Source organism: Mandrillus leucophaeus, unplaced genomic scaffold (genome assembly GCF_000951045.1).
Source record: "Mandrillus leucophaeus isolate KB7577 unplaced genomic scaffold, Mleu.le_1.0 Scaffold894, whole genome shotgun sequence".
In the NCBI taxonomy this organism is placed as follows: domain Eukaryota; kingdom Metazoa; phylum Chordata; class Mammalia; order Primates; family Cercopithecidae; genus Mandrillus; species Mandrillus leucophaeus.
Window position 1 is genome coordinate 789,872 of NW_012109741.1, and position 23,538 is coordinate 813,409.

General features: G+C 42.2%; 1 protein-coding gene across 1 annotated transcript in view; it reads left to right on the top strand.

Annotated features, from left to right (window-relative positions):
- FAM184B (family with sequence similarity 184, member B) overlaps positions 1-23,538 on the top strand; it is a 172,952-nt gene that overhangs the window by 119,214 nt on the left and 30,200 nt on the right. The window contains exons 8-10 of the mRNA XM_011969491.1: positions 13,948-14,045; positions 21,081-21,210; positions 22,645-22,857. Coding sequence (XP_011824881.1) covers positions 13,948-14,045; positions 21,081-21,210; positions 22,645-22,857 — 441 coding nt within the window. The remainder of the gene's footprint in view (positions 1-13,947; positions 14,046-21,080; positions 21,211-22,644; positions 22,858-23,538) is intronic.

The following is a 23,538-nucleotide window of genomic DNA, read 5'->3' on the forward strand; positions in this document are numbered from 1 at the left end:
TGGTCGGGCTGCAGCAGCTGACCAGCACCGATTGTCTGGCACTCCCTAGTGAGATGAACCCAGTACCTCAGTTGAAAATGCAGAAATCACCGGTCTTCTGTGTCGCTTGTGCTGGGAGTTGGAGACTGGAGCTGTTCCTATTCGGCCATCTTGGCCTGTTCAGAGTTTCTATTTCTTCCTGGTTTAATCTAGAAGAGTTGTATATTTCCAGGAATTTATCCATCTCCTCTAGGTTTTCTAGTTTATACATGTAAAGGTGTTCATAATAGCAACTGAAACAAGTATTGCTGGACTTGAAAGAGCTCATTCAGGTTGGGTGCAGTGGCTTACACTTGTAATCCTAACACTTTGGGAGGTCAGTGTGGGCAGATCACTTGAGCTCAGGAGTTTGAGACCAGCCTGGGCAACATGGCAAAACCTCATCTCTACAAAAAAATACAAAAAATTAGCAGGGCATGGTGGTGTGTACCTGTAGTCCCAGCTACTTGGGAGGCTGAGGTGGGAAGATAGCTTGAGCCCAGGAGGCAGAGGTTGCAGTGAGCTGAGATCGTGCCACTGTACTACAGCCTGGGTAACAGAGCCACAGACCTTATCTAAAAACAACAAAAAAAGCATTCATTCAGTCAACTATTTATTGATCTCCATGGTCAAGTTCAATTGTGAAATACAGTTATATGTCACTTAATGACAATGATACATTCTGAGAAATGGGTGGTTAGGCGATTTTGTCATTGTGGGAACATTATAGATGGTGTAACCCACTACACACCTAGGTTATGTGCTATAGCTTTTTGCTCTTAGTCTGCAAGCCAATACAGCATATTACTGTACTAAATATGTGGGCAGTTGTAACACAAGGGTAAATATTTATGTATCCTAATGTAGCTAAATATAGAAAAGATAACGTGTAACACTATATCTTTACAATGGCTATGTCATCATTAGACAATAGGAATTTTTCAGCTCCATTATGAAGGCATACCTTGGAAATATTGCAAATTCAGTTCTAGACCACCACAAAAAAGTAAATATTGAATAAAGCAAGTCATACAAATTTATTGGTTTCCCAATACATGTAAAAGTTATGTTTATACTATACTACAGTCTATTAAGTGTGTAATAGCATTATTTATAAAAATATATGTACCTTAATTTAAAAATATACTTCGTGTCTCTGTGTCACATTTTGGTAATTCTCACAATATTTCAAAACTTATTATTCTTATTATAGCTGATAAGGTGATCTATGATCAGTGATCTTTCATGTTGCTATTGTAATTGTTTTGGGGCACCACAAACCATGCCCATAGAAAATGGTGAACTTAATAAATGTTGTGCGTGTTCTGGTTGTGTTCCAGAACCAGCTGTTCCCCTGTCTCTTTCCCTCTCTATCCTTGAATGTCCCTATTCCCTGAAACACAACAATATTGCAGTTAGGCCAATTAACAATACTAGAACGGCCTCTAAGTGTTTATGTGAAAGGAAGAGTTGCACATTTTATGTTGAATCAAAAACTAGAAATGATTAAGCGTAGAGAGGAAGGCATGTCAAAAACTTTGAGACAGGCCTAAGCTAGGCCTCTTGTGCCAAACAGTTAGCCAAGTTGTGAGTGCAAAGGAAAAGTTATTGAAAGAAATAAATAGTGCTACTCCAGTGACACATGAGTAATAAGAAAGTAAGACAACCCTACTGCTGATATGGAGAAAGTTTTAGTTGGCTGGATAGAAGATCAAACCAGGCATAACATTCCCTTAAGCCAAAGCCTAATCCAGAGCAAGTCTGTAATTCTCTTCAATTCTGTAAAGGCAGAGAGAGTCAAGGAAGCTGCAGAAGAAAAGTTGGAAGCTAGCAGAGGTTGTTTCATGTAGTTTAAGGAAACAAGCCATCTCCATAACATAACAAGCAGCAAGCGCTGATGGAGAAGCTACAGCAAGTTATCCAGAAGATCTAGCTAAGATCATTGATGAAAATGGCTACCTTAAATAACAGATTTTCAATATAGACAAAACAGCCTTATATTAGAAGATATCATCTAGGACTTCCATAGCTAGAGAGGAAAAGTCAATGCCTGGCTTCAAAGCTTCAAAGGACAGGCTGACTCTTTCGTTAGGAGATAATAAAGCTAGTGACTTTAAGTTAAAGCCAATGACCATTTATCATTTCAAAAATTCTAGAGGCCTTAAGAATTGTGTGAAATCTACTCTACTTGTGCTTTATAAGTAAAGCAATAAAGCCTGTATGATAGCACATCTGTTTATGGCATTATTTATTGAATATTTCAAGCCCAGTGTTGAGACTTACTGCTCAGAAAAAAAAAGATTCCTTTTAAAATGTTATTGCTCATTGACCAATTAGTCACCCAAGAGTACTGATGAAGAGGTACAAAGAGAGTAATGTTGTTTTCATGCCTGCTGACACAATACTCATTCTGTAGCTCATAGATCAAGGAATAATTTCTCCTTTGAGGTCTTATTATTTAGGAAGTAGATTTCTTTGCACAATAAGACAGGGTGAAAAAAAAGAAATACATTTCATTTCATAAGGTTGTAGCTGCCATAGATAGTGGTTCCCCTGATGGATCTGGGCAAAGCCCTTTGAAAACCTTCTGGAAAGCATTCACCATTCTAGAAACCATTAATAATATTCATGATTCATGATTTATGGGAGGAGATAAAAACAACAATAGGAGTTTGAAAGAAACTTATTCCAACCCTCATGGATGACTTGGAGGAGTTCGAGATTTCAGATGAGGAAGTAACTATGTAGAGACAGAGAGAACTAGAATGAAATGTAAAACCTGATGATGTGACTGAATTGCTGCAATCTCGTGATAGAACTTCAATGGATGAGGAGTTGCTTCTTACAAATCATGAAAGAAAGTGGTCTCTTGAGATGAAATTTACTCCTGATGAGACTTCTGTGAGCATTGTTAAAATAACAAGACAGGATTTAGAATATTACATGAACTTAGTTAATAGATCAGTGACAGCCAGGCGCAGTGGCTCACGCCTGTAATCCCAGCACTTTGAGAGGCCAAGGCGGGTGGATCACAAGGTCAGGAGATCAAGACCATCCTGGCTAACACGGTGAAACCCCAACTCTACTTAAAATACAAAAAATTAGCCGGGTGTGGTGGTGGGCACCTGTAGTCCCAGCTACTTGGGAGGCTGAGGCAGGAGAATGGTGTGAACCCGGGAGGCAGAGCTTGCAGTGAGCCGAGATCGCACCACTGCACTCCAGCCTGGGCGACAAAGCAAGACTCCATCTCAAATAAATAAATAAATAAATAAATAAATAAATAAATAAATCAGTGACAGTTTGAGAGGATTGCCTCCACTTTTTAAAGAGGTTCTACTGTGAGCAAAATGGTGTCAAACAGTATTGTATGCTACAGAGAAATCTTTTGTGAAAGACAGAGTCAAGCTATGTGGCAAACTTCATTGTTATCTTATTTTAAGAAATTGCCACAGCTGCCCCAGCCTTCAGCAATGATCATTTTGATCAGTCAGCAGCCATCAACATTGAAGCAAGACACTTCACAGCAAAAAGATTACAACTCACTGAAGGCTCAGATGATTGTTAGCATTTTTTAGCAAAATAGTACTTTTAAATTTAGATATGTATTTTTAGACATAAGGTTATTGCACACTTAATAAACTGTAGTATAATGTAAACATAACTTTTATGTGTACGGGAAACAAAAAAAGTGTGTCTTGCTTTATTGCAATGTTTGCTTTATTGTGGTAGTCTGGAACTGAACCTACAATATCTCTGAGGTATGCTTGTAATTACTAATATTTTTGTCTTTTAACTTTTATGCTAGAATTAAAAGTGATTGGCACACTACTTTTACAATAATATAGTTCTATATTTGCCTATATATTTTCCTTTTCTAATGAGTTTCATACTTTTAGGCTACCCTGTTGCTGTTTAACATCCTTTCATGTCAACTTGAAGAAATCCCTTTAGCATTTCTTGTAAGGCAGGTCTAGTGATGAAGGATTCACTCCACTTTTGTTTGTCTGGGAAAATCTTTCATTTATTTTTGTTTGTTGTTGTTGTTGTTGTTTAAAATTGTTTTTTATTTCCATAGGTTATTGGTGAACAGGTGGTGTTTGGTTACATGAGTAAGTTCTTTAGCGGTGATTTATGAGATTTTGGTATACTGATCACCTGAGCAGTATACACTGCACTCAGTTTGTATTCTTTTATCCCTCACCCACTTCCCACCCTTTCCCCCTGAGTCCCCAAAGTCCATTGTGTCATTCTTATGCCTTTGCATCATCATAGCTTAGCTCCCACTTATGAATGAGAACATATGATGTTTGGTTTTCCATTCCTGAGTTATTTCACTTAGAATAATAGTCTCTAATCTCATCCAGATCACTGCGAATGCCATTAATTCAACCTTTCTATGACTGGGTAGTATTCCATTGTATATATATACCACAGTTTCTTTATCTGCTTGTTGATTGATGAGCATTTGGGTTGGTTCCACATTTTTGCAATTGCAAACTCTGCTTCTATAAACATGCCTGTGCAAGTACCTTTTTCGTATAATGACTTCTTTTCCTCAGGGTAGATACCCAGTAGTGGGATTGCTGGATCAAATGGTAGTTCTACTTTTAGTTCCTTAAAGAATCTCCACACTGTTTTCCACAGTGGTTATACTAGTTTACATTCCCACCAGCAGGGTAGAAGTGTTCCCTGTTCATTGCATCTACACCAATATCTTTTTTTTTCTTAATTTTTTTGATTATGGCCACTCTTGCAGGAATAAGGTGGTATCACATTGCGGTTTTGATTAGCATTTCCCTGATCATTAGTGATGTTGAGCATTTTTTCATATGTTTGTTGACCACTTGGATATCTTCTTTTGAGAATTGTCTATTCATGTCCTTAGCCCAATTTTGGTGGGATTGTTTGTTTTTTTCTTGCTAATTTGTTCGAGTTCATTGTAGATTCTGGATATTTGTCCTTTGTCAGAGGTGTAGATTGTGAAGATTTTCTCCCACTCTGTGGGTTGTCTGGTGACTCTGCTGACTATTCCTAATAGGTGCCAATCCTATTGACACTATTCTACAAGATAGAATAAGAGGGAGCCCTCCCTAATTCATTCTATGAAGCCAGTATGACCCTAATACCCAAACCAGGAAATGACATAACAAAAAAAGAAAACTACAGACCAATATCACTGATAAACATAGATGCTAAAATCTGTAACAAAATACTAGCTAACCAAATGTAACAACATATCAAAAAAATGATTCACCATGATCAAGTGGGTTTCATACCAGGGATGCAGGGATGGTTTAACATATGCAAGTCAATAAATGTGATACACCACATAAACAGAATTAAAACCAAAAATCACATAATCATCTCAATAGATGCAGAAAAAACATTTGATAAAATCCAGCATCCCTTTATGATTAAAACTCTCAGCAAAATTGTCATACAAAGGACACACCTCAATGCAATAAAAGCCATCTATGACAAACCCACATTCTACTGAATGGTAAAAATTCAGCAGAATGGGAAAAAGTTGAAAGTATTCTGTCTGAGAGCTAGAACAAGACAAGAATGCCCACTATCATCACTCCTCTTCAACATAGTACTAGAAGTCCTAGCCAGAGCAATCAGATAAGAAAAAGAAATAAAGGGCATCCAAATCAGTCAAGAGAAAGCAAACTTTCTTTTATTTTTGAAGGAGGGTTTTCCCAGGTATAGTATTCTTAGTTGACTTTTTTTTTTTTTTTGGCACTTTGAATATATCATCCCATTCCCTTCTGACCTGCAAGGTTTCTGCTGGAAAATGTTCATTGTCTTATGAGGGGGTTCTTTTGTATGTGACAAATAGCTTTTCTCTTTCTGCTTTCAAAATTTTATGTCTTTGACCTTTGACAATTTGATTATCTATCTCAGTATGGTTCTTTGGGTTCATCTTATCTGATGTATTTAGGGCTCCTTGGATCTGCATGCTTATTTCCTTTTCCAGATTTGGGAACTTCTTAGTCATTATATTTAAATAAGCCTTCTTGTCCTTTCTCTCTTCTTTTTTCTTTTTGCATCTTTGACTGAATTATTTCCAGTGACCTGTCTTTGAGTTTACTAATCCTTTCTTCTGCTTGATATAGTGTTCTATTAAATTCCTCTAGCGAATTTTCTTTTTTTTTTTTTGAGACGGAATCTCACTCTGTTGCCCAGCCTGGAGTGCAGTGGCACGATCTTGGCTCACTGCAAGCTCTGCCTCCCGGGTTCATGCCATTCCCTTGCCTCAGTCTCCCAAGTAGCTGGGACTTCAGGTGCCCGCCACCACACCTGGCTTATTTTTTGTATTTTTAGTAGAGACGGGGTTTCACCATGTTAGCCAGGATGGTCTCGATCTCCTGACCTTGTGATCTGCCTGCCTCAGCCTCCCAAAGTGCTGGGATTACAGGCATGAGCCCCTGTGCCCGGCCAGTGAATTTTCATTTCAGTTATTGTGTTATTGTGTTTTCAGGTCCATGATTTCTTTTGGTACTTTAAAAGTATTTCCTTTTTTTGTTGAAATTCTCACTTTGTTCATTCATTGTTCTCTTTATCTTGGTAAGCAACTCTATCAAAGTTATTTTTATTCTCTGTCAGGTAAATCATATAATTGTTTCACTAGGGTCAATTTATGGAGATTTATGTTTTTCCTTTGTTTGGAACATCTTTGCCTGATTTTTATTTTCCTTGACTCTCTGTGCTGGTGTCCATGCATTAGACAAACCAGTCACCACTCCCAGTCTTCCCAGGTTCATCTTGTACAAGAGAATCCCCCATCAATGAGCCTGGCCAGATAATGGGGGTCTCTACAAACTCATTTCCTCCCAGTGAGAAGCAGGAAGCTGCAGTTTTTGTTTGCTCACTCTACACTGAGCCAAGGAGGAGCTATGGTATCTACCAGTCCAAGTTTCTATCTCCATTCTCTTCCAAGTGGCTAGACTGTGATGGCCCTTATAGAGCTCCAACAGCAGCAAAACAAAAGCTAGTCCTCTAGAGACCTCCCCCTTGGAAAAGTTGGGGTACTAGACATGCCAATGAACTCCTTTCCTCCTCTGGTTGAAGCTAGTGTAGGGGGTCTCTTCATGATCATATGGTACTTCACCAGGGGCAGCATCTTTGGCAAGAGTGTGTTCTGAATCTCCCTACCAGCTTTGGTGAGTCTGTTTCTGCATTCTCCTGGGGTGCAGAGGCCTTTTGATTAGTTTCTGATTTTTTACAAAGGGAATATGTACATGAATTATTGCTGCAGTGATATGCTCATTGGGGAAAAAAGGGATCAGGACTTCCTTCTGCCTTGTTGCTGACGTTACTCTTCTCAGGTTGATTTTTGAGTCGCAGTTTTTTAGATACTTGGTATTTGCACAACATGGTTTGAACTCATATCCCTTTAGTCCTTGATGCTGGTAGTTGACAATCATGTCAAAACAGCCCAGCTGAGTGTCAGTGCGGTGACATGGAATTACGTGGATGAGAATCAGGAAATATAGGGCTCTACTTTTTGTGCCACCCTCCGGTGGCCATGAGACCTGAGACAAATGGCTGGACTTCTCCAATTTTAGTTCCACGTCTGTAAATCAAAGATGGCAGTGCCTTTCCTGGCTACTTCATAGAGTCATATGCATCCATGAGAAAATGCAGAGAAATAGACAAATGCAGTGTAGCTGGGAGCCAGTGTTGTTATCTGGGTGCATCAGCCATTTTAGTATTTTCAGTCCTCTCCTCTTTCTGGACTCCTGCCCAGGACTCCTTTAAATATAGCTGTGGCCAATAAAATGGCCCAAAAATTATATCCTGCAGATTCCCTTCCATAGGCCCTGTGTTGTCTCAGAGTACATTTGGAATTCTTTTTAATCGCTAATAACTGTCATGAGATCCTTGTCCATTATTCATGTTGCTTTAAGTTTTTTCTCCCCTTTTCCTTGATCAGGCTTGCCAGAAGTTTGATGCATCTTTTCTTTCTTTCTTTTTCTTTTCTTTTTTTTTTTTTTTGAAACGTAGTCTCTCTCTGTTGCCCAGGCTGGAGTGCAGTGGCGCAATCTCGTCTCACTGCAAGCTCCGCCTCCCGGGTTCACACCATTCTCCTGCCTCAGACCCCCAAGTAGCTGGGACTACAGGCGCCCGCCACCACGCCCGGCTAATTTTTTGTATTTTTAGTAGAGACGAGGTTTCACCGTGTTAGCCAGGATAGTCTCGATTGCTGACCTCGTGATCTGCCCGCCTTGGCCTCCCAAAGTGCTGGGATTACAGACCTGAGCCACTGCACCCGGCCGATGCATCCTTTCAAAAACTCAGCTTTTAGATGTGTTGGTCAGATGTGTTTTTTCTATTTCATTTGTTTTGTCTCTTATATCTCTTTTCTTCTACTTGCTTTGGATTTATTCTTTTGTTCATTTTCTAACTTCTTGAATGTTTTCTAATGAATACATTTAAAGCTATAAATTTCCCTCTAAGTGTATGTCTTATCTGTGTCCCAGAGTTTTGAAGTTTATCTGATTCTTTTAAACCTACTTTCTTATTGCTTTCTAATGTTCTTGCAGTGCCATCAGATAACAGTCTGTAAAATGTCAGCACTTTGAACTGTGTTGAGGTTTGCTTTGTAGATCAAGTCAGGGTCAATTTTAAATAGTTCCTATAGATAAGGAAAAAAGCACATATTCTTGGTGTGGTAGTAAAACACGCATATTTGAATCCTGGCTCTGGGATACATTCACTATGTGACCTCACATAAATGTTAGTAGCTATTGGTTTATTTCTTAGCTATTAGGTTTAGCTTACTGATCTTGTTCCAATCTTCCTCATCCTAGCTCATTTTGTCTGCTTAATGCATCAGTTTCTGAGAGATGCATATTAAAATCTCCCATTATAAGTTGTCCCACTTCTCACTACAGTGATACACATTTTGCCTTATGTTTCCGGCTCTGTCGTTAGAGGGCTATAGCTTCATTATTAGAGCATTTTAGTGAACAATTCCTTTTATCAGAAGAGCTCTCCATGTAGAACTTAGCCAGTTCATGTTTGTTCTGACTACTGGTCTCATTAGAATTGTTTTGCCAACATATTTTGTGCTTTCTATTGAACACAATTTCTTTGTAACCTTGAATTTTCCTTTTGAGACATGGACCTACTGAATCATACATCATTTATATATTTATATTGTAATAGTACGTATGCTCATCTGATTATCTGTTTTCCTTCCACATTCGCCATGCAATTTCCCCAGGTTTATACTGAACCTGAACTTATGGCAGGTAACTCACAAAGCTGTTTTGCTTCTAGACTATGATATTCACTGCTGGGCTTTGTGGGAATTAGAGATCTCTGAGATATTTTTTATGCCCAAAATACCTGAAACTAGGAGGCACAGGAGGACCTTTTAGCCTCTGGTTCACATGTAGGTTATAATCTGTTTAGTCACAACATGTTTGAAAATATGCGTCAATGAACCAACCTCACTGGACCCTGTGACCAGTTCATGTCAAACAGCTTGACTTTAGTTTCTAGTTACATGAAGAGGGAGGACTCAGGCTATGAAAAAAAAGCTGTGCTGCAGGTTCGCAGTCCCTGGCTGTAGGGTTTATAACATTTTTAAAACTATATCTGGGATTATGTTTACATTCACTTATGTTTAGGAAGGGAGAAAGAAATTGCTCCTACAACAATACAAGGCAGAAAAACTTTTGTTGTTTTGTTTATTCATGTGTTCCTAGAACAATGCCTGGCACATAGTAAGTGATCCATAAGTATTTGTAAGAAAATTGTGGTAGCAAGGCTGGGCGCGGTGGCTCATGCCTATAATCCCAGCACTTTGGGAGGCCGAGGCAGATGGATCACCTGAGGTCAGGAGTTCGAGACCAGCCTGACCAACATGGCAAAACCCTGTCTCTACTAAAAATACAAAAATTAGCCAGGCATGGTAGCGCTCGCCTGTAGTCCCAGCTACTTGGGAAGCTGAGGCAGGAGACTCACTTGAACCCAGGAGGTGGAAGTTGCAGTGAGCCTAGATCACACCACTGCACTCCAGTCTGAGTGACAGAGCAAGACTCCATCTCAAAAACAAAACAAAAAACAACAACAACAAAAAGAAAATTGTGGTAGCAAAAAATTGTTATGGGAACTTCAAGAGGAGAAGGTGTAATTGCAACAAAAGATATTGTGAAGCCTTCATGAGGAAGTAACAGTTGAATAGGCCCTCAAAGAATAAGTAGGATCTGGAGATTAAAGGATGTATCAATTAGGGTTTGATCACAGAAACAAGCTACTAAGAATGATATAGGATATGAGATTAAATTTAGGAACCAACCTAGCATAATTGAAGGAGCCAGGTAAACACTTCACATTCCACTGTTGCTTCTTTACCTGGTGGTGGGACTAAAGTCAGCAGAGTGGGCCGCTGGAAGGAAAGAAGGACAGAAGTGAAGTGAGGAAGATCAAGAACGAACTGCAGCCCACAAGGCTGGGCTTGAACCGTGTCAGTATCTGAAGCCAACAAGGCTCCACATTTGCTAATGCAGTGACCTGTAGGAGAATCAGGCATCCTTCATCATGGAGCTAGACATGCACGTGGCCGGGGATAGGGAGAACCCTGAGGAGGATCTGGCAGGTGTGGGAGGAGCTTCAGGCCTGGCTGCTGCCCCAGGAGCTGTACACACAGGCCCAGGATAGAGAGGACTCAAGGAGAAACCAGCAGGAGCTGAAGGAGCTGAGAGCCCAAAACCTGCCCGGGCCGATAAGGTGAGCGAGCAGATCAGCAATGACGTGTGTAAGCTACAACAGCACCGGATGCCCTGCATTCAAGCATCCAAGCTTAACAGGGAAATGACTGCTGCTTCACTTCCATCTTCCACATTTTATGCAAAGTCACATGGTCCAGAGTATGCAGGGAAGGAAGTCCTGGGAAGTGTATTTCTGGCTTAGCAGAGTTAACTCAGAACATATGCACCCCAGAGGGAAGATAAGGGCTTAGGGAGAAAAGCTGCAGGAGGCAGAGCGGATGTTTACTCTCTCTCAGGCCATCACTTTGGAGTGCCCCAGGACAGATCCTCCCAGCACAGTGGGCAGTGGGTACCCAAGTGCCATCTCCTTGCTGAATCTCTGGAAGTGGGCATCACATGGTATTCTGCTACATTTAGAGGCAATGCAAATGATTTAAACAGAACTTGAACTTATGAATCATAAAGGCTCCTAAAGCAGGGCAGGAAAACACTCAAAGTTTGGGCGACAGCCATCTCCACATGCCACCATCCAGCCACATGTCCAAGGGATTTTCATGACAATGCAGCAATCCCAGGCCCTTCTCTCCATGGGATGTAAAGCAGGGGAAGGGTGGGTACTGTGACTTACACCTGTAATATGAGAACTTTGGGAGGCTGAGGCAGGAGGATCATTTGAGCCCAGGAGTTTGAGACCAGCCTAGGCAACAATAGCAAGACACTATGCCTACAGAGAATGTAAGAAGTTACCCGGGCATGGTGGTATATACCTGTAGTCCCAGCTACTCGGGAGGCTGAGGTGTGAGGATCTCTTGAGCCTGAGAAGTTGACGCTCCAGTGAGCCACAATTTCGCAACTGTACTCTACCCTGGGTGACAGAGTGAAATCTTGTATCATAAAACAAAACAAAACAAAAAAACAACAAATAAAAAAACAACAACAAAAGTGAGTGTAGGGTAAGTATGGGAGAGAGTAGTCTTCCCGCTATCCTGGAGTGGCCTGTGACATATTTGTGCTTATTCGTTTAGTAATGACTCACATGTGCCACACACTGTTCTAGGCATCAGGGAAACAGGTGAGCAAAGTCCCTGCCCTCATGGAGCTTACCTTCCAGTGAGGGAAACAGATAATTAAAAAGTGGACAAGTCAACGTCAGGCCGTGATATGTACTTTGAGAAAAACAGAGCAAGGTGGGGAGAACAGTGAGAGGGGCTGGAATTTTAGAGAAGGTATCCAGGGAACAAGAATCCCAGGGAACAGTCCAGACATGGTGGCTCACACCTGTAATCCTAGCACTTTGGGAGGCTGAGGTGGGCAGATCACTTGAGCTCAGGAGTTCGAGACTGGCCTGAGCAACATGTGAAATGCGTCTTTACTAAAAATAAAAAAATAAAATTAAAAAATGAGCCAGGCATGGTGGCACATGCCTGCAGTCCCAACTACTCGGGAGGCTGAGACAGGAGAATTGCTTGAACTCGGGAGGCAGAGGTTGCTGTGAGCTGAAATTGTACCACTGCACTCCAGCCCGGGTGACAGAGTAAGACTCTGTCTCAAAAAATAAAAATAAAAATAAAAATAAAAAAAATAATTCCAGGGAATAAACTTGAGTGTTGAGTGTTCCTTAGGTACCTAATACTGTTCTAAGGACTTTACATTGTATCGACTCATTTAATCCTTGGGAAAACCTGAGTAATTTTCCAAGGTCACATCATTAATAAGTAAAAGATCTGGCATTTAAACACAGGTCGTCTGGTAGCACAGCCTAAGCTTTAAGTCAGAGACAATCTCCTGGTTGCAGTGAGTGAAGTGAGGGAGTAAGGAATGCAAATATCAGAGGGAAGAGGGAACAGCCAGTGCAAAGCCCTGAGCCAAGTGCATGCTTGTTGTTTGGAGGAGTGAAACCAAGAGTTTGGTTCTGGACATGTGGCAGTTTGAGAAGCAAGAGAGGAGGAGACTTCAGCAGAGAAGACTGAGAAACAGCAACTGGGGGCGGGGGGAGGAGAAAGCCCAGGAAAGAAGGCTGCATAAAGGAAGGAATCATCAATATTTCCAATTCTGCTGGGAGGCCCAGTTAGCACAGACCCAAGAATTGACCATTGGATTTGGCAATGTGGAGGTCTTCACTGGTCTTGACATTGATGGCCTTTTATAGACAATACAGTATGTGGAAAGGCAACCAAAGCAGTTCCAGATCAAGGGTGAATGGGAGCCCAAGGCTCTACCCTCCAGCCTCAGCTCTGCCCCTTCCTACCACGAGACACCTCCCAGGATCCCTGGAACACAGTTTGACCACAGATGTAAGCCAGCCCCTTTGTTTCACAGCTGATGAAACTCAGGTCCAAAAAAGGGAAGAAGCTGGCTCAAGGCCATACAACTAGTTAGTGAAAAGCACACGTTACAATGATCACTATTTCATGAGACAAATCTATTCCTACCCTGTCTTATGCTGCTTTCATGGACCGTGTGGTTATGACAAATAGAAAAATCAAAATAACAAGGTCTTTTACACCCGTGTATCTCTGTGGGAAGGAAAGAATGATAACATGAGCAAATTCAATTCATAAAATATTCAGAAGCCTCACTGTTAACTAATAGTTTCCATATTCTCCTCCCATACCACATTTCTGGTCATTCAGCAAGTTCCATGTTTTCTGATTCTACGTAATGGGACATAGCAGACTACAAACTGTACAACGGATGTAATAGTAACACTAGTTGCTCACACTTACCACTAGCCATGAGCTAGCATCGTTCTCAGGTCCTCGCAACAGCCCTGTGCAGCAGGCTTACCAAGGAAACAAAGCCCTCTCTGAGGGTTATGCTTGGAACCATATCATGAAGTGGTCAAGAGTTCAGTCCCCAGGTCCTATTGTCCAGTTGCATATTTCATTTCCACTCCTCACTGATGGTGGCACCCTAGCCAGGTTACTTCCCCTCTTTATGCTTTAGTTTTGTCAGCAGTGTGAAATGCTTCATAGACTGAAAAACAGGATACAGGGATGAGGGCTGGCATTGATCACAGTAAGCCAGGCACTGTTCTAGTCATGTCATCATCACAAGCCTTGGCATCCCCTGCAAGCAGGGCACTGATAGTGGGTTGCTGAGGGCTCCCTCTCCTCTGCTCTCTGATTTGAATAAGCCACAGATTGAATCATTAAGCTGTACTTAAGCTCATCTTGCCTGTTTTTATGTTTTATTTTTGCCTTAGGATCCATGCTTGAAGCTGGATGAAACTTCGCCGAGAGGAGAGGAGTATCAAGATAAGTTAGCCGCTGAAGAAGGAACCAGCAGTGATGAAGAAGAAAGGTACAGAAAGACATGCAGACTTCTGAGTGCTCCAATGAATGAGGACTCAGATGTGGAAGGATTCATCCATTCATTCATTCTATCCTCAAGTATTTATCACTGCTCGTTGCATCATGCTGGTGGAGGCAACAAGCATATCTTGTAGGTCTTCAGCACAGCTATGGGCTTTACATAAACTATCTTACTTAATTGTTACAACAACCCAGAGAAGCCATTTTTTAGCTTAAGAACCTAGAGCTCAAAGAAGTTAGCAAACCTGTCCAAGATTCAGACCTGCACTGGCCCAAAACCTCTGCCCATATGTTTCCAAGTGTTCTTTAATTAGGGGATATAAGCAAGCTTTGTGATCCTGAGGAGATCCCCACCTATATCACCTATGTCAGTCAGCTATTGCTGCTATAACACCCCCAAATATCAAAGATTTTTAGCTCATAGATTAGCTACCCTTATGATTGGCTCTATCAGGCTCTGCAGGTATATTAGGTCGTTTCCACACTGCTATAAAGAAGCCCCCAAGACTGGGTAGTTTATAAAGGAAAGAGGCTTAATTGACTGACAGTTCTGCTTGACTGGGGAGGCCTCAGGAAACTTACAGTCATGCCAGAAGGGGAAGCAGGCACGTCTTACATGGTGGCAGGTGAGAGAAAAGTATGTGTAGGAGGAAATGACAAACACTTATAAAACCATCAGATTTCGTGAAAACTCACTCACTATCATGAGAACAGCATGGGGCAAACTGCCCCCATGACCCAATCACCTCCCACCAAGTCCCATCCTCAACACGTGGGGATTATGGGGATTACAACTTGAGATGAGATTTCGGTGGGGACACAAAACCTAACCATATCAGTGGGACTTATATGAGCTTGGCTCCTGGGTGAGGGTCAGGTGTTATTGCTCTGCCACAAACTACAGTTAAAATCTGCTCCACATGCCATCTCATTCTGTGGCCCAGGCTGAAGGATTAGTCCCCATCTAGGGAATGTTGTTGTCATGGTAAAGGGAAGATGTTCAAAAGACTTATGGAAACATGCAGTGGCTCGTCAAGCCTAAACTCAGAAATGCACTCTCATTTCCACCCAACTTCCATGGGCCAGAGCAAGTCACGGAGGCAAAACTAATATTAAAAATCTTGAAGAAGAAAGTTGGAGGACTCAGGCTACCTGATTTCAAGGCATGTTATAAAGCTTTAGTGATAAAGACATTGTGGTATCAATATGCCAGTACACAAATAAGCTAATGAAACACAATGGAATGTTAAGAAATAGATTCACACACACATAGTTGCTAGATTAATTTTTGTTCATGGTGCCAACGCAATTCAATGGACATAGGAAAAGTTTTTCAACAAATGGTGTTGGAACTGGATACACATGAGAAGAAAATGAACCTCAACCCCTACTATGTCCTATGCACAAAAGTTAATTTGAGATGTTTCATACATCTAAAATATAAAAACTAAAACAGGAAAGTATCTTTGAAACTTTGGTGTAGGCAGTAATTTCTTAGATAGGATGTGAAAACACTAATTATCAAAGGAAAATTAATAAATTGGTTTTCATCAAAATTGAAAGTTCTGCTTATTTAAAAAAAAAAACTTAAAATGAATAGAAAAGCCACAGACCGGGATAAAATATCCCCTGTGTATTAAGAATATATAAATAACTCTTATAAATCAGTAATAAAAAGACAAACCTATTTGGTTTTTAATTGAACTTTTGAGTTCAGGAGTTCATGTGTAGGTTTGTTATGTAGGTAAACTTGTGTCATGGGGGTTTGTGTTACAGATTATTTCGTCACCCAGGTATTAAGCCTAATACACATTAGTTACTTTTCCTAATTCTCTCTCTCCTCCCACCCTCTACCCTCTGGTAGGCCCCAGTGTCTGTTGTTCCCCTCTATGTATCCATGTGTTCTCATCATTTAACTCCCACCTATAAAAGCGAGGACACGTGATATTTGGTTTTCTGTTCCTGTTTTAGTTTGCTAAGGATAATGACCTCCAGCTCCAACTACGTTCCTGCAAAGGACATGATCTCATTCTTTCTTATGACTGCATAGTATTCCATGGTATATATGTACCACATTTTTTAAAATCCAGTCTACCATTGATGGGCGTTTAGGTTGATTCCATGTCCTTTCTATTGTGAATTGTACTGTAGTGAACATATGTGTGCATGTATCTTTATAATAGATTTATGTTCCTTTGGGTAGATACCCAGTAATGGGATTGCTGGGTCAAATGGTATTTCTGCCTCTAAGTCTTTTAGGAATTGCCACATTGTCTTCCGCAATGGCTGAACTAATTTACACTCACACCAACAGTGTATAAGCATTCCTTTTTCTCTGTAACCTCATCAGCATCTGTTATTTTTTGACCTTTTAATAGCAGCCATTCTGACTGGTGTGAAATGCTATATCATTATGGTTTTGATTTGTATTCCTCTAATGATCAGTGATGTTGAGTTTTTTTCATATGATTTGTGGCCACATGTATGTCTCCTTCTGAAAAGTGTCTGTTCATGTCCTTTGCCCACTTTTTTAATGGGGTTGTTTGTTTTTTTCTTGTAAATTTGTTCAAGTTCGTTATAGATGCTGGATATTAAACCTTTGTCAGATGCATAGTTTGCAAATCTTTTCCCCCATTCTGTAAGTTGTCTGCTCTCTCTGTTGATAGTTTCCTTTGCTGTGTAGAAGCTCTTGGTTTAATTGGATCCCATTTGTTAATTGTTGCTTTTGTTGCCATCTCTTTTAGTGCCTTCGTCATGAAATATTTGCCTGTTCCTATGTCCAGAATGGTATTGCCTAGCTTGTCTTCCAGGGTTTTTATAGTTTTGGGTTTTACATTTAAGTCTTTATTCCATAGAGTTAATTTATTTTCTTAGAGACAGGGTCTCATTATGTTGCCCAGGCTAGTCTTGAATGATCCTTCCACCTCAGCCTCCCAAAGTGTTGGAATTCAGGCATGAGCCACCATGCCTGGCCTTAAGTTAACTTTTGTATGTGGTATAAGGAAGCGGTCCAGTTTCAATCTTCTGCAAATGATGCCGTTATCCCAGCACCATTGATTGAATAGGGAATTCTTACCTCATTGCTTGTTTTTGTCAGGGTTGTCAAAGATCAGATAGTTGTAGGTGTGTGACTTTATTTCTGGGTTCTCTATTATGTTCCATCGATCTATGTATCTGTTTTTGTACCAGTACCATGTTCTTTTGGTTACTGTAGTCCTGTAGTATAGTTTGAAGTCAGGTAGCATGATGCCTCCAACTTTGTTCATTTTGCTAAGGATTACCTTGGCTATTTGGGCTCTTTTTGGGTCCATATGAATTTTAAAATAGTTGTTTCTACTTCCTTGAAAAATGTTCAATAGAGGTAGCATTTAATCTATAAATTGCTTTAGACAGTATATTCATTTAACAATATTGATTCTTCCTAACCATGGGCATGGAATGTTTTCCCATTTGTTTGTGTCATCTCTGATTTCTTTGAGCAGTGTTTTGCAGTCTCCTTGCAGAGGTCTTTCACCTCCCTGGTTAGCTGTATTCCTTCTATATTTGTGTGTGTGTGAGAGTTGTGAATGGGATTGTGTTCCTGATTTGGCTGTCAGCTTGAATGCTGTTGGTGTATAGGAATGTTAGTGATTTTTGCACATCAATTTTGTATCTTGAGACTTTGCTGAAGTTGTTTATCAGCATAAGGAGCTTTTGGGCTGAGACTATGGGTTTTCTAGATATAGGATCATGTCATCTGCAAACAGGGATAGTTTGACTTCCGGTCTTCCTATTTGGATGGCCTTTATTTCTTTCTCTTGCCTGATTACCGTGGCCAGAACTTCCAATACTATGTTGAACAGGAGTGAGAGAGGGCATCTTTGTCACATGCTGCAAAACTATTTTTTAAATGGACAAAATACTCGAACAAGCACTTTCCTAAAAAAGATGTATGTGAGGCTGGGCATGGTGGCTCATGTCTGTAATCTCAGCACTTTGGAAGGCCAAGGCAGGTGGACTGCTTGAGCCCAAGAGTTCAAGACCAGCTTGAGCAACATGGCAAAACCCCATCTCTCCAAAAAAAAAATACAAAAATTAGCTGAGTGTGGTGGCACATGCCTGTAGTCCCAGCTACTCAAGAGGCTGAGGTGGGAGGATTGCTTGAGTCTGGAAGGTTGAGGCAGCAGCAACCCATGGGCCACTGTACTCCAGCCTGGACAACAGAGCAAGACCCTGTCCCAAAAAAGAAAAATATATATATATGTGAGTGGCTCGTAAGCACATGAACATATGGTTAACATCATTAGTCATCAGAAAAATGCAACTTACCACCACAGTGAGATACCATTTCCCACCCACTGGAATGGCTAAAATTAAGAAGTCTAACAACATAAAATGTTAGCAACAATCCAGGGCAACTGAAACTCTCATACATTGCTGACAGGGTCTAAAATACTATAATCACTTTAGAAAACTATATGATTGTTCCTTAAAACATTAAGCACATACCTACCAGCAGTTCCACTTTTAGGTATTTAAGCAAAATAAATGGAAAGCATTGCCAGGCGCAGTGGCTCACACCAGTAATCCCAGCTCTTTGGGAGGCCGAGGCAGGTGGATCACTTGAGGACAGCAGTTCAAGACCAGCCTGGCCAACATGGTGAAACCTCATCTCTACTAAAAATACAAAAATTAGCCGGGCGTAGTGGCACACACCTGTAGCCCCAGCTACTCAGGAGGCTGAGGCAGGACAATCACTTGAACCTGAGAGGCGGAGGTTGCAGCAAGCCAAGATCACGCCACTGTACTCCAGCCTGTGTGACAGAGCGAGACTCTGTCTCAAGAAAAGAAAAACATATATCCACAAAAATCCTTGGACACGTTTATTTCTAGCAGCTTTATTTATAATAGCCCAGAAGTGTAAACAATCCAAATGTCTATCAGTAGAAAAATGGATAAACAAACTACCATATATTCATGTAAAGGAATACTACACAGCAACAAAAAGAATGAATTGCTGACATACACAACAACATGGATGAGGCCCAAAGACATGATGGGGAGCAACATAACCTGGAAACAAGAGAATGCATCCCACATGATTCTGTTTGTATGATGCTTCAGCGCAGGCAAAAGTGATCTATGGTGATGGAAATCAAAGCTTTGGCTGCAAGGGAAGTTTTGGGGTCATGAAAATATTCTGTATTTTGATTGAGATGTTGGTTTCATGGTTGTATATATTTGTCAAAACTCACTGAACTGTACACTTAAGATCTGTGTACCTCACTATATGTAAATTTTACTTGAATAAAACATTAAAAAGAATAATAATAACTGAGCCCCATCCTGAGAGAAAGTTCAGCCCCCTCCCCTCTCCTGGGACTCACCGGGAGTGCTTACCTGGCGGTGCCACCTGTCACTCTTGCCCGAGGCTGCTCTTCCACTTGCTCTGGCCTCCTAACCCTTGGTTTCATACCCAGAGTTCAGACCCAGGTATCCCTGTTTCATTGCTCCTTAAAGGTGGCTATGTTTTGCACACCTTCAAAAGGCTTGAGGATAACCTAAGAGAATCAGAATGCAGAGAAAGAAAACGTCTCTCTTTTAATGTGTAGTTTTGTTTGTTTGTTTGTTTGTTTGTTTGTTTGAGATGGAGTTTCACTCTTGTTGCCCAGGCTGGAATGGAATGTTGTGATCCCGGCTCACTGCAGCCTCCGCTTCCTGAGTCCAAGCAGTTCTCTTGCCTCGGCCTCCTGAGTAGCTGGGATTACAGGTGCCCGCCACCACACCCAGCTAATGTTTTGTATTTTTAGTAGAGATGGGGTTTCACCGTGTTGGTCAGGCTGGTCTCGAACTCCTGACCTCAGGCTATCCACTCGCCTCTGCCTCCCAAAGTGCTGGGATTACAGGCGTGAGCCACCGCGCGCAGCCCATAGTTAGTTCTTTATGTAATTCTTACTATGCGCCAGACACTGTTTTAAGCACTTTATAGATACTGACTCTACTAATCCTTGTGGAAAAGGTAGCATTATTAACCTTATGTTATAGAGGAGGAAGCTCAAGCCAGGAGAGTTTAAAGATCTTGGTGAGATCTTTAAACTCTCTCCTGCATTGAGTGGGTTGTAGAGCTGGAATTTGGAGCTGGGTAGTCTGGCCCTTGCACCATCCTCTTGGCCACCTTCCTATGCTGCTTCTAGCATTATACCCTTCCTTTCAGGGGTCCCCATTGTCTGTCTCTTCCTTAACCCCCCAGCCTGGGCCTTCACACCTCTGCCAAGCAGAGTACCCCGTCTCATGGCCTTTTCTCACAGCCCAAGACCCTAAACCCCACCTCTGGAGCTCTGGCCTGATGTCCTTGTCAGGGGAAGCAGATGCTGCTTATGACCTGGCAGTCTCTCTAGAGAGCCCCACCATGTGGCATCCTTTCACGTTGTGAAACAAGATAAATACTTAACATCCCAATCTAACCCAATCGCGCTTGAAATTCTCAGCTGGTTCAAAAGTTCAGAATTAAGGAAGGGAGCATCTTATCTAGAATGCAGAAACTCTTGCAGCTTTAAACTAGCATTTCCTTGTTCACGTTACATATGTGGAGGCCTATTTATAGTCCCCCGATTTGTACTTGGGGATGCCAGTAAAATGTGTGAGCGTGCTTTGACAAGCGCAAAACACTGTGTTAAAGTGAAGTGTTGTGGTCGTTTTTATATGTGCAGAAAGAGCTGCAAAATTAAGACCACAGAGTTCTCTTTTTTGGACCCAAAGACCTCATATCAGTAACTCTAGCTTTCAGTCATTTTGACAGTTGATCACCATTTATTAAGAACCCGCAAAAAAACAGATATCGGGTGGTTCCTGATTGTATCCTAAGTGCAATAATACACTTTATATGGTAGGTTGCTTTTTGAAAGTCAAGTAAGATGTTTCTAACCCCCACTAACTGCTCTCAGAGCTCCCTCCTCCCAGGCACAGTGGCTGTCACATTATCAGAGTGGCAGTGTCATTCCCAGCCCGAGGATCTTTTGTGATTGTGGCATCCCTATCTTCAAAGGACCGAAGAGCTTCTCAAGGAGGGAAGTGACCCACAACCTCCACTGGGCTCTTTGTTGAAGGAGAAAACATCCGAAATCCCCCGTCTACAGGAGGACTGGCAAAGCCAGAAGGCCAAATTGCAAGCCCAGGTAGGACAACCCTGGTGGGGATTTCTCCCTTCCTGAGATCCTGCTCCCTCCTTTTTACAAACTTGGAAATGCATGCAGGGCCGGATTCACATCCAAGCTGGGAAGGCATTACAGGACCAGGGCAAAGTGGGATTCTTGGTTTTATTTATTCATTCATCCCAAACCTGCTGCAGCTGGGCACGGTGGCTCACGCCTATAATCCCAGCATTTTGGGAGGCCGATGGGGGCAGATCACTTGAGGTCAGGAGTTGGAGACCAGCCTGGCCAACATGCTGAAACCCTGTTTCTACTAAAAATATAAAAAATAGCTGGGCATGTGGTGGGCACCTGTAATCCCAGCTACTCAGGAGGCTGAGGCAAGAGAATCATTTGAACCCGGGAGGCAGAGGTTGCAGTGAGCTGAGATCACACCACTGCACTCCAGCCTGGGTGACAGAGTGAGACTGCATCTCAAAAAGAAAATAAAAAACCTGCTGTGCTAATGAGCACTCAGTATGAGCCGCTGATGAATTCATCAATGCACAAACCAGAAAAAATACCTTACATTTTATGGCCAGGTGTGGTGGTTCACACCCATAATCCCAGCCCTTTGGGAGGCTGAGGCAGGAAGAACGCTTGAGCCTAGGAGTTCAAGATCAGCCAGGGTAACATAGCAAGACTCTGTCTCTACAAAAAAAAAAAAAAAAAAAATTACCGGGTATGGTGACATGTGCCTGTACTCCCAGCTACTCAGGAGGCTGAGGTGGGAGGGTTGCTTGAGCTCAGGAGTTCGAGGCTGCCGTGAGTCATGATCACAACAGTGCACTCCAGCCTGGGCAACAAAGCAAGACCCTGTCTCAAAAAAAAAAAAAAAGATATTTTATATATATATAAAATATATATATATATCTCTTTAAATATAAAGAGATATATATATTTTAGCAATGGAAGTGGGAACAGACGATAAATGGTTGACATAAGAAGTTAGTAAATCACGTAGTTCATTCTAAGGTAATGATGGCTCAGGAAAAAGAAAACGAGAGCAGGGAGGCTGTCCTGTGATGGGGTACGTGGGCTTGGGGGAGGTAGTACTATACGGGGCTATCAGGAGAAGCCTCAGTGAGGAAGCCAGATTCGAGCAGGCACCTGAGGGAGGAGGGGGGACGCCACGTGGGTCCCTGGAAGGCATTCCAGTCCCCTCTTGATTTCTCTTGAAAGGTTGGTGTCCCCACCCCTCTTTTCCTCTTTCCCGGCATTCGTGGCTCTAGCTGGGGGGTCCCTGGAAGGACTAGCCACCCCCAGGTCCTTCAAGCTTGCAGCTTCCATCCCCTCAGAGTCCCTAGAGGCAGAGGAGGCTCAGCTGCATGGAGGTGACATTTAGAAAGCTTTTATTTAAAGAAAACATCCCAGGAAAGGCAAGGGGCTTAGACTGAGGGTAGGATGCCTGGTGCGCAGGTCTTGCAGATGCAGCAGGCTCTGGAGCAGTGCACCAGCAACTACAGGGAGGACCTGCAGGCGCTCAAGCAGCTGTCGGACCTTGAGAGGGAGAAGCTGCAGCGTGAACTCCAGGAGACCACTCAGCAGAACCAGGCTGTGAAAGCCCAGCTCGAGGCTTCCCACCAGAGAGCCCTGCGCATGCTGGAGAAAGCCAGACATCAGGAACTCAAGGTGAGGGAATGACTGAGTGGTCTACTCTGTGCCGGGCAGCTGCTAGGTGAGAACTGCCATGTGCAAAGCCGTCCCTTTTCTACATGACGTCCAATCCCCCGAGAATCTTTCCAGATTGTTATTATCGTATTCCCTTTTCCAGATGAGGAAAGAGGCTCAGAGAGATTTTGTAACTTGCTCAGGGTCACACAGCTAGTAAGTGGCAAAGCAAGAAAGCAGGCTAGGTCTGCCGGGCTTCTTGTGCTACGTTTCCCCATCTGCTTGCGACCTTGGTGGCATAAGAACGAGTTGCTTTCATGACTAGAGCAGTGGCGTGCATGAACACACCAGGAAGGCAGGCTCAGTCCCACAGCTGAAAACGAAAACGGCAGCACAGTTGACAAAGAACAGCTCAGGCTGGGCACAGTGGCTCACGCCTGTAATCCCAGCACTTTGGGAGGCAGAGGTGGGTGGACCACCTGAGGTCAGGAGTTTGAGACCAGCCTGACCAACATGGTGAAGCCACGTCTCTACTAAACATACAAAAATTAGCCGGGTGTGGGGGCAGGTGCCTGTAATCCCAGCTACTTGGGAGGCTGAGGCAGGAGAATTGCTTGAGCCTGGAAGGTGGAGGTTGCAGTGAGCCGAGACTGTGCCATTGCACTCCAGCCTGGGCGACAGAGCAAGACTCTGTCTCAAAAA